Genomic DNA, 11538 nt, shown 5'->3' on the forward strand with positions numbered 1-11538 from the left:
CAGCCATCACAGGCTGTTTCCTGATCTTTCTGTCATTTAGCGTCTGCTAAACTTCCCCAGTCAAAGTGGCACATAGTTTTCAAAAATAACTCATAATTCATTTGGTTGCGATTTGACCATTGCCTTTGGCTTTTCTGATCACCATTTGGTGCAGGGGGATCAATTGCAACATGCAATGGAGGTTGAACTTCAATGCAAATTTTTTGTGTGGCAAAATAAATAAACGGGAATACATGCTGATTAAATCATGTAAGGTTTTGCAGGAAGCCAAGAAATGATGTGCTGTGCGTCACATGGTGGAAGGAGCCCAATTCTGATGCTAATGTGTTTACACACTGCAATGCACATGCACCCAATGTGACACTAAGTGTTTTTAGATTTAGGTTTCAAATGTTTAGTTGTTAAATTTTTCTTCTGCAGCCAAACTTGGCATAGATATTTCCCTGACCCCATAAATTGGGTAATAATTTTACAAATGCAATCCTGTCTAGTAGATTCTCTCCATTAAATCTTAACAGTGTGCAGATCTAGGCACCTTCCATCCCTTCAGTCCTGGCTAGATTTGAAACAATGCTTAATACAAAAACTTTATGAGGTAAGTTTCCAATTCCCCTCTTCTTCCCCTCTCCTGTCAGGCAAGAAATACAGAGGTGTGAAAACGCACACCTCCAGATTCAGGGACAGTTCCTTTTTTAGTTTAGAGATACAGCTCGGAAACAGGCCCTTAGGCCTGCCGGGTCTGCGCCGACCAGCGATCCCCGCATATTAACATTATCCTACACACACTAGGGACAATTTTTACATTTACCATGCCAATTAAGCTCCTTACTTGTACGTCTTTGGAGTATGGCAGGAAGCCGAATATCTCAGAGAAAATCCACGTGGTCACGGTGAGGGCGAGGACATACAAACTCCGTACAGAAGTTATCAGGCAACTGAACCGTTCACTCACCAGCAAGAGTGCCGTCCTGACCTCCCATCTACCTCAGAACAAATCGGCCTGAACCGATGACCAAGCAGGGGTGGAGTCCACAATGGTCCATTGTTGGCTGTGGGAGAGGTGATAACGATGGGATATATGGACAGGGTGGAACCACCGTGGGCGGCAGAGTGAGCGGGAGAGTTGCTGCCTTACAGCGCTTGTGGCGCCGAAGACCCGGGTTCGATCCTGGCCAGTGTCTGCGGAGTTTTTTTACATTCTCCCCGTGACCACGTGGGTCTTCTTCGAGTTCTTAGGTTTCCTCCCACAATCCAAAGACGTACATGTTTGTAGGCAAATTGGCTTGGTATCAGTGTAAATTTTCCCTAGTGTGTGTAGGGTAGCGGGAATCGCTGGTTGGCACGGACTCGGTGGGCCGAAGGGCCTATTTCCACCCTGTATCTCTAAAACTGAAACTAATACTAAAATTAAAACGCCCTTTGCTACTTATGGGAATATATGGCATACATGACAGAATGTATACATTATACTGAACAAATCGGCCTGTAACCAAATAGTTAAACAAAAAGCATTATCTTAGTCGAGATTTAATCTTTTTTTAAATCTATAACGAAGTGCAAGCTGAAATTATGATAGGAAATTCAAACTGAAGATCACAGGCAGTGCCTTGTGATCAGATAACAGTCTTGCAGAATTCTTCAAAGGGGCATGAATGACACGGTCCAGTAAAATATCTTGGCATAAATAGAGACGGTTGAATAGCTTTATTTTCTGTATGTGGGAGCATATTATTTTTCTTTGCTTTCTGTGGGAAGTTGGGGACATATTGCATACAGCGAAATAGATTAATTAACACTAGAAGGTAAAGTAAAGGACTTGATATAAGTAGAGAACAGAGACTTGTTTATAGATCACATGTGAGCACGCGATGATATCAGAAGCCCCAGAACCAACCAAGAGCAAGCAGTGATGATCACAAGTCTGGAATTCACTTTAGACTTTTAGACATGCAGTGTGAAAACAGGCCCTTCGGCCCAGCGAGTCCATGTCGACCAGTGATCATTCCGCACACTAGCGGCAATTTCCAGAAGCCAATTAACCTGCAAACCTGTACATCTTTGGAGCGTGGGAGGAAAACCGGTGCACCCGGAGAAAACCCACGTGGCCACGGGGAGAACGTACAAACTCCATACAGACCTGCAGTCAGGATTGAACCAGGGTCCGTGGCGCTGTTGTAAGGCAGCAACTCTACCACCGCGCCACCATCTGTCCAGTGCATCTTGACCAGTAACCAGGGTCTGGCTAATGTAAAGAAAGACAACAAGTTAACAGTGATAAATTAATGTAAATAAGCTGCTGTAGCCATAAATGAGAACTGATCTTTAGAACATTGGACAGGAACAGGCCCTTCAGCACCCAGTGTCCGCACCATCACAACGCCAAACTACACTAATCCCCTCTGGATGCACGTTACAGATATTCCTCCATTCCCTGCATATCCAGGTGCCCATCCAAAAGCCTCTTCAGTGCCACCGATGTATCTTCCTCTGCTACCTGCCCTGGCAGCGCATTCCAGGCACCCACCAGAAAGGACATTCTTGCCATAGAGGGAGTACAGAGAAGGTTCACCAGACTGATTCCTGGGATGTCAGGACTTTCATATGAAGAAAGACTGGATAGACTCGGCTTGTACTGACTAGAATTTAGAAGATTGAGGGGGGATCTTATAGGAACTTACAAAATTCTTAAGGGGTTGGACAGGCTAGATGCAGGAAGATTGTTCCCGATGTTGGGGAAGTCCAGAATAAGGGGTCACAGATTAAGGATAAGGGGGGAAATCTTTTAGGACCAAGATGAGAAAAACATTTTTCACACAGAGAGTGGTGAATCTCTGGAACTCTCTGTCACAGAAGTTAGTTGAGGCCATATTTAAGAGGGAGTTAGATGTGGCCCTTGTGGCTAAAGGTATCAGGGGGTATGGAGAAAAGGCAAGTACAGGATACTGAGTTGGATGATCAGCCATGATCATATTGAATGGCAGTGCAGGCTCGAATGGCCTACTCCTGCACCTATTTTCTAATCAAGAACTGTAATCATTAAATTATAGTAATTGTAGATAAATTCAAATTATTGTACAACAAGTTGGTGAGGTTGTATTATATTCAGTTTTGGTCACCCTGCTATAGGAAGGATGTCAAGCTGGAAAGAGTGCAGAGAAGGTGTACAAGGATGTTGTCAGGACTTGAGGCCTTGGGCTACGGGGAAACATTGGACAGGTCAGAATTTTATTCCCTGGAGCGCAGGAGGCTGTGGGGTGATTTTACAGAGGTGTAAAAAATCATGAGGGGGACAGATAGGGTGAATGTACAGAGTCTCACCCAGTGTAGGATAATCAAGAACCAGAATACAAAGGTTTAAGGTGAAAGGGGAAAGATTTAATAGGAACCTGAGGGGTTTTTCACACAGATGATGGTGGGTATTTGGAACGAGCTGCCAGAGAGGTAGTTGAGGCAGGTACTATAATAACATTTAAAATACATCTGGACAGGTACATGGATAGGAAGGGTTCAGAAGGCTATGGGCCAAACCCTGGCAGCTGGGACTAGTGTAGATGGGCCATCTTGGACAGCGTGGTCAAGTTGGGCCCAAGGGTCTGTTTCTGTGTTGTGTGACTCTGTGACTCTATTGCTAGAAGTGCATTTTAATGCTGTATTGGGTTTGAACAATGAGGATAACCATTTTTTTCCTTGCATCGATGAACTACCTACTGCCGACTTCAACGCAAATATAGAGAGCGTTGAAAGAAACTATGAGAAATGTATTTCTAAACGCGAGTGAAGTCATTTGATATACCATTTATGACAAGGAGCCACCAGTTATCGCAGATTTATTCAGAAGAAACTGGCAGAAATTAGTACATTTACGCAAACTCTGGAGAATCTGGGATGACATACGCTGTGTGCTCAAAGATGTCAAGTTCAGAATGTTCTTGACAAAGACATGTTATTTCTGAAATCTATGCACAGTCTTCACTTATGTAATTACGTAAGATTTTAACATTATTCCCACGAGCAACATCATTGAATCTTTTTAACTTGGGGTTAAGTAAATGGGAATGTTTTTCCAAAAAAACAAAAGTGATCCAATTTCTTTTAGTCTTCGTTTGGCTTTCACAAAGAGCCTCTAAAGTTTTGCTTCTGAACCAAATTACTTCAAACAGATTCATGTATTTTCTGTGGAGAGGTGAAGCTTTTAGCAGCAATGTGCTGCTGCATTGGTAAAGATGGTGCAGGAGTCTTTGATGAGAAACTCCGTGTCATTTTACACGTAGGCATATGAAAGTGTCACTTACAAATATACTAGAAAAAAAACTCATTTGAAGTAGTTTATTGCTGCGGTAGGCCCTTGGCTATTTGCAATAATAATGAATTAATCATTAAAGGGCCTGTCCCACTTTCCCGAGTTATTCGCGAATTCTCCCGAGTTTCCCCCTTGATTCAAACCCGCAGAATGTTCGCAACGAATCCGTAGGAGTCCATGGATATATCGGAGCGGCTCGTTATACCAGCCGTAGATACTCGCGGCATCAGGTAAAGTCGGGACGCTTTTTCCAGCCTGATAAAAAAATGTCTACGAGTAAAAAAATAGCCCCAAAGTACCTACGGCTGACATAACGAGCCGCTACGATATATCCACGGACCGCCTCCTATGGACTCGTTACAAACATTCTGCGAGAATTCGTGAATAACTCGGGAAAGTGGGACAGGCCCCTTAAAGCTTTTTTAGAAATTAATAAATTATCAATATTTTTACAGGGTATTTTATTAAAATAAAATGCTTGTCAATAAATCTGGTGAAAATATTCTTCTCTTAAGTAGAAGCGTAGCTTATGATATCCCTTGCCACTTTTCAATATCTCCTATTTGCTATTTAAAACGGCAATTTCTACCCTGAAGGAAAATACTTTTGCAGGCTTGAATGTAAACAAGCTAAAAGACTTTGGACTCATGACTACAATGTCTTGCATTTATAGAATGTGTTTAATGCCCACAGTATCTCAAAAACCGATTTATCAAGGTAAAAGAAAAGGAGAATTCTTTTAAAGGGGGAAATGATTAGGGATAGGACAAGTGGGAGCTGAGGAGAGGGCAGGAGCAGGGAGGTGATGGTGGGAGAAGTGTGTGTGCATAAGGTTAGCTTTTGACTGCACCCTTAACTAGTGAGAGGGCCTTGATGTAGACTGACAGCAGTAGGGAGGGAGCTGTTCCTGAATCTGCTGATTAGTGCTTTCATGTTTTTTAAAAGCACCTGCCTGAGGCGAGAAGGGGAATGATCGGGTTCTTCACGGTCCTGCATTATGCTGGCTGCCTTTCCAAGGAAGCATGAAGTGTAGATGACATCAATGGGGTTGGGGGGGGTGGGGGGGGGGGGGGGGGGGGGGAGACAGGTTTGTATGATAGACCGGGCTACATTCACAACTCTCCGCAATTTCTTGCTGTCTTTGGCAAACCAAGCCCCGATGGGGTGCTTTCTAGGGTGAACTTGCAGAAGATGGCTAGAGTCATAGTCATACAGCGTGGAAACAGGCTCTTCGGCCCAACTTGCCCACACCGGCCAACATGTCCTAGCTACACTAGTCCCACCTGTTTGTGTTTGGCCCACACCCATCCAAACCTGTCCTATCCATGTACCTGTCCAAATGTGTCTTAAATGTTGCGATAGTACCTGCCTCAATTACCTCTTCTGCCAGGTCATTCCATACACCCACCACCCTTTGTGTGAAACGTTTACCCCTCAGGTTCCCATTAAATCCTTCCCCCCTCACCGTAGATCTATGTCGCCTATTCCATTGGAAGACATGCTGAATGTCTGTAGTCTTCTGAGGAAGCAAAAGTGGTGGTGTGCTTTCGTGGTCATTAGTTCATTGTGGTTTGGTTCAGGACACATTGTTGGTGATATTTATACCGCAAAACTTGTTCTCAACCATCTCCACTTGGGTACCAGTGATGTTGACTGGGACACATACTCCATAAGAGGAAATATGCATAGTATACCTAGTTTGACGTATGCCACTCCAGATCCAATCTATCTGGTTTTACCCTTAAAAACAGCATGTCAAGCTACTCAGCTGTCATTGTTTTCTCAATGGTGTAGTTAGGGATGTGAAAAAATGTTGACCTTGTATTGGAACCAACTGCAGGTAAGCCTGAGACTATTCAAGCCCAAGGCTGAGCTGCCTGGACCAGCCTGAGACTGGCAGCATCTCCTCTCAAGGCAAAAGTGAACTGGTCACAGGGAAATCGTACAAACTCCAGGTCAGGATCTAACCTGAGTCTCTGGCGCTGTAAAGCCCCTGTCTCACTTCCCTGAGTCACTCACGAATTCTCCAGAGTTTTCCCCTTGATTCGAACTTGGAGATGTCAGCCGTAGGTACTCGGGGCTATTTTTTTTTACTTGTGGACATTTTTCAACATGCTGAAAAAACGTCCCGACTTACCTGATGCCCCGAGTACCTACGGCTGGCATTACGAGCTGCTGCAAAATATCTACAGACTCCTACGGCCTCGCTACGGGCATTCTCCGAGTTTAAATCAAGGGGAAAACCTGGAGGACCAGTGGAGCACTGTTCGTCTCGCCTCTACCCTTCGACCGGTCCAGCATGGGAGACACTAACAGGAGACGAACCTCCCGCTGGCATAGCTCTAGGGTTCACTGAGACACACAAGCTCCCCAACCACGACAAGGTTGCAATCCAACGGAGAGATCCTTCCTTTTGGTTCCACTTCTCTGTTTCCTGTCTGCCTCGCCTTCCTCTGTGCCCGCTCCACCCCTTTCCCTTCCCCTCCAGGATTCTACCGCCCACCATCCCTGAGTCCGCTGTCTTCAGTCAACCTGTTACACACGCTCTTACCCCTCACCTTCTCTTCATCCCAGATATCTTCCATGTCCATGAGATATCTTCCATCCCGCTGAGTTACTCCAGCACTTTGTGCCTATCTTCGGTGTAAACCAGCATCTGCAGTTCCTTCCTATACATGTTTGTATGCTCTAGATTCCAGCATCTGCAGCCACTTGTGTCTCCAATAATTTGAAGTGTTCAGTGTTAAGAATAAGGGGTTCGGCCATTTAGAATGGAGATGAGGAAAAACTTTTTTTACCCAGAGAGTTGTGAATCTGTGGAATTCTCTGCCTCAGAAGGCAGTGGAGGCCAATTCTCTGGATGCATTCAAGAGAGTTAGGTAGAGCTCTTAAAGATAGCGGAGTCAAGGGGTATGAGGAGAAGGCAGGAACGGGGTACTGATTGTGGATGATCAGCCTTGATCACAGTGAATGGCGGTGCTGGCTCGAAGGGCCCAATGGCCTACTCCTGCACCTATTGTCTATTGTCATCATGTTGTTTTGGCCATGGTGACTGAATCATACTGAACACTATGGGTAGTAGAGTGCTGGACGACCGATTAGCCTGATTATCTAATTCCACTCAAGTTTAAGCGATGGCTTCTGCCCCTTGTTTTGTTTGATTTGGTGAATTCTTAGGCATTTTATCACATATGCCGTCACTCCCAAACCAGCCAACCTCTCCCCGACCCCCCACCCCAGCTCTAAGATGGGTAAACAATGAAGGCAGACAAAAATGCTGGAGAAACTCAGCGGGTGCAGCAGCATCTATGGAGTGAAGGAAATAGGCAACGTTTCGGGCCGAAACCAAGGGTCTACCTTTGAATTTCCAGCATCTGCAGTTCCTTCTTAAACACTGGGTAAATAATGAACTGACTGGAAGTTAACCAATAATGCAAGTTCATTCACAATTATTTTTAAAAAGAGATTTAATTAGACGTTACTGGACTTTATCTATCTTTAATCGGACTCGACTGCACTCAAAGTGATTCCCTTTATCACAGTGTCTGCACACTGTGGACAATTTCATTGTAATCATGTGGGTACTGACATACTATTTCCACTATCAAGGGGATCTATTGGAAGCCCAAAAAGGCAGCCAGCATCATCAAAGACCCACCCCATCCTAGCCATGTTCCCATTTCCCCCCCTACCAATAGGGAATCTGAAGCCCATGACCACCAGGTTCAAGAATAGCTTCTTCTCAGCAACCATCAAGGTTTCCGAACACTGCACTTTAGACTGTAGACTTGCAGCGTGGAAGCAGGCCCTTCAGCCCACCAAGTCCCAGCTGACCAGCGATCACCCTGCACCCTACCGCTGTGCCACTGTGCCACCCACACACAGTAACTGTACACAGAAATATGAACAGTGTCTTTGGTTGCAATCCCCGCTTAGGATTCCGCATTATTATGGCTACCTCATGTTACGAGTATTAATTTGTTGCACTGTTAATTATTATATATTATCTATGTGTATTGTTTTTACCTCCTTCTTATGCCACTTGCTGCAAATAAGAATCTCCTTGCTCCATTGTCGGCACATATGACAAGACAGTTGTAAACAGGCAACTGAATCATCCTACCACAACGGGAGAGCAGTGCTGAACTACTATCTACCTCATTGTTCATAAGTTAATGTTCATAGGATGGAGCAGAATGAGGCCATTCGCCCCATCAAGTCTACTCTGCTGTTCAATCGTGGCTGATCTATCTCTCCCTCATAACCCCATTCTCCTGCCTTCTCCCCATAACACCTGACACCCGCACCAATCAATAATCTATATGCCTTAAAAAAAATCTATTGACTTGGTCTCCACAGCCGTCTATGGCAATGAATTCCTCTGACCTAGGAATTCCTCATCTCCCAAAACGAACGTCTTGGTGACCCTTGGACTATCGGAGGACAAAATCATGAGAGGAATAGATCGGGTAGATACACAGAGCCTCTTGCCCGGAGTAGGGGAATCGAGGACCAGAGGACATAGGTTCAAGGTGAAGGGGAAAAGATTTAATAGGAATCCGAGGGATAACTTTTTCACACAGAGGATGGTGGGTGTATGGAACAAGCTGCCAGAGGAGGTAGTTGAGGCTGGGACTATTCCATTGTTTAAGAAACAGTTAGACAGGTACATGGATTGGACACATTTGGATGGATATGGACCAAGCGCAGGCAAGTGGGACTAGTGTAGCTGGGACATTGTGTGGGCAAATTGAGCCGAAGGGCCTGTTTCCACACTCTTTACCTGCTGACTTTACCTTGCACTAAACGTTATTCCCTTATCATGTATCTATACACTGCGAATGACTGGATTGTAATCATGTATTGTCTTTACGCAGCCTGGTTAGCATTGGACAAAAGCTTTCACTGTACCTCGGTACACGTGACAATAAACTAAACGGAACACCAGAGACATCATTCAAGAACACAGATTACATTTCAAAAATCATTTATTTTTATAAAAGTAAGACTTTGTTCAATTTTGCAAGTACAAGTGATTTTATGCAACAACTTGTTGTAAACATTCTCGTTTAGTCATTGAAGCAGTTTGTAGAAGTTAAGACTACAATATTTTGATTTTAAATTAAAAGCCTCAAGTACAAATACTTCACAGTCAATACTACACAATGAATATTCCGAGGAGGAGCGAGGGTAGATTTTTTTTTTTATGATCCCTCTCCCCCCCTGGCCCCCTTCGTGTTCATTTTTTTAAAGTTCTTAGTCCATTTCGTCCACATGTTCCCGCTGTTTGGGAGTAGCTCGCTGTGGAGACTCCGTCCGCGGTGTTAAGCGAGCGCTCCCCTCTGTATCAGGACCGTAGCACCGACCACTCTGCTGAAACCTCCCGACACTTTTCCGCCCCCCTACACACACACACACCTCGAAGGACGGGGTGCGGGAGCGTGTCTGTCCCTGCCTGCGAGTGCGACCACACCTGTCGGATCCATTAAACTCAAGTCCCCCTCTGTACAGGAGGCGGTGGGCCGTTTAACTGACGACGCAGCGGTCCTTGTCCCTGGCGTGGCCGCCGCCAATCGCCTTCTCCTTGATGTACATCAGGTCACTGTGGACACTCGGCCGCCGGGCGAACGGCGCCACGATGCCGTACGCGTCCTCGTCTTTGATTTTGCGGCTTCGGAACGTCTTGCGGTGAAGAATGTCGCAGTATTGCACCGACACCTTCCTGTGGAGGTCGGGGCTCATCTCGCTCGGCAGCTTGGCCAAGGTGAAGAGCGCCTGGAACATCTCGTCCACTTTGGTATTCCTCTTGGCCGAGATCTCAAAGTAGGCGCACTTGCTATCGCCGGCGATCAGCTGATCGATCTTCTCCATGGGGACCTCTCTGTAAAAGTCCCGGTCGCTTTTGTTGCCGCATATCACGATGGGCACGTCTATGTTCTCCTTGGTCTTGTTTTTCAGGCACGACTTAGTCTCCATGATCTGCTGTTTCAGCCGCTGCACCTCCTCAAAGGAGTCGCGATTGTCCAGGCTGAAGACTAGAATGAACACATCCCCTATAACACAAAGAACGAAAGACATCGTTAGGAAGTCGCGTTAAACCAGGGTTGCTCACAAATAACTCACACAACTCATCCAAACACACCACCCCCAGAAAATGAGTTTGTGAGGGCATCTGATAGAGACAAAGAACTGCAGATGCTGGTTTATACCAACGCTCGGTACAAAGTGCTGGAGTAACTCGGCGGGTCAGGCAGCATCTCTGGAGAACACGGACAGGTGAAGCTTCCATCTCCAGAGATGCTGCCTGACCCGCTGAGTTACCCCACCACTGAAATAAACCAGCCTCCTCGTTCCTGCCAACGGGACCAGCTTAGTTTGGGGACATCTTGGGTGGGCAAGTGGGGAGGCGACGGAGTTTGCGAATTCTCACCTGTCAGGATGGAGAGACGCCTCATGGCCGGGAAGGGGTGGTTTCCCGAAGTGTCGAGGATGTCCAGTTGGTAGATGTCACCGCGGATGCTGTAGAACTTGCGGTGAAAGTCCTCGATGGTCGGCGTGTACTGGTCTTCGAACTTGCTGTTGAGAAAGCGCGACACGATGGCGCTTTTGCCCACTTTGGACGAGCCCAGGATGACCATCCTGTAGCAGTTCTTGGTGGGGACGTTCACTTCGGTCTCGCAAGGCGGCATTTTCTTAATCATTCCCCGGGCTGGCGTTTTGGCAAAGGGGGGGTGGAGGTGGAGAAGTCCTGAGCGGCTGGTTGAGGCTGTAGTTTTAGTAGTAGACCAAGGAGGCTCAGGCAGGCAGAGGAGCAAGGAGCTGTACAGCTACACAGCGCCGTGGCTGCACCTTATATAGCGGACAGGCGGGGGTGGTGACGAGAGAAACCACGTGTGGGGAGTAAACAGGAGGCACTGTGTGTGTATGTCTGAGCCTCGGGCGAACGTCAGCGAAGCAACCAGGCTGGGCTGGACACTTTCACCTTGTTTGGAGTTGGATGAAAGGGAGGAGCGTTAGAAAAAGGCTCGCTCGCACCCTCATCCAGCCCGGTGACACAGCTCTGCGCGCCGCTTCATTAGCGACCTCCTCTCGCTGTATCGAACAGGTCACACAAATGTACTCTATCCGCGGCCCTGCTGCCAATGATTTTGCGAGAGACAGAGGTAGATAGACGTGTGAGGAATGCGCGGTCATTGAACGGGAGAAGTGGGGTAACGGTGTTTAAGAAGGAACTGCAG

The 11538-nt window shown here is 46.4% G+C and overlaps 1 protein-coding gene across 1 annotated transcript; it reads right to left on the reverse strand.

Annotated features, from left to right (window-relative positions):
- Positions 1–9259: 9259 nt before the first annotated feature.
- rasd1 (RAS, dexamethasone-induced 1) lies at positions 9260–11143 on the reverse strand. The gene is made up of 2 exons (XM_055651132.1): positions 10731–11143; positions 9260–10353 (listed from the first exon to the last, which is right to left on the reverse strand). The coding sequence occupies exons 1-2, from the start codon at positions 10999–11001 to the stop codon at positions 9827–9829; spliced, it is 798 nt and encodes a 265-aa protein (XP_055507107.1). The 5' UTR covers positions 11002–11143; the 3' UTR covers positions 9260–9826.
- Between the last annotated feature and the right edge of the window lie 395 nt (positions 11144–11538).

Source organism: Leucoraja erinacea, chromosome 20 (genome assembly GCF_028641065.1).
Source record: "Leucoraja erinacea ecotype New England chromosome 20, Leri_hhj_1, whole genome shotgun sequence".
Taxonomy (NCBI): domain Eukaryota; kingdom Metazoa; phylum Chordata; class Chondrichthyes; order Rajiformes; family Rajidae; genus Leucoraja; species Leucoraja erinaceus.

Coding starts and splice junctions, on each gene's coding strand:
- rasd1 (XM_055651132.1), bottom strand. CDS start 11,001: ATGATTAAGAAAATGCCGCCTTGCGAGACCGAAGTGAACGTCCCCACC. Junction 10,354..10,730: donor GCGTCTCTCCATCCTGACAG/GTGAGAATTCGC, acceptor TTTGTGTTATAG/GGGATGTGTTCATTCTAGTC.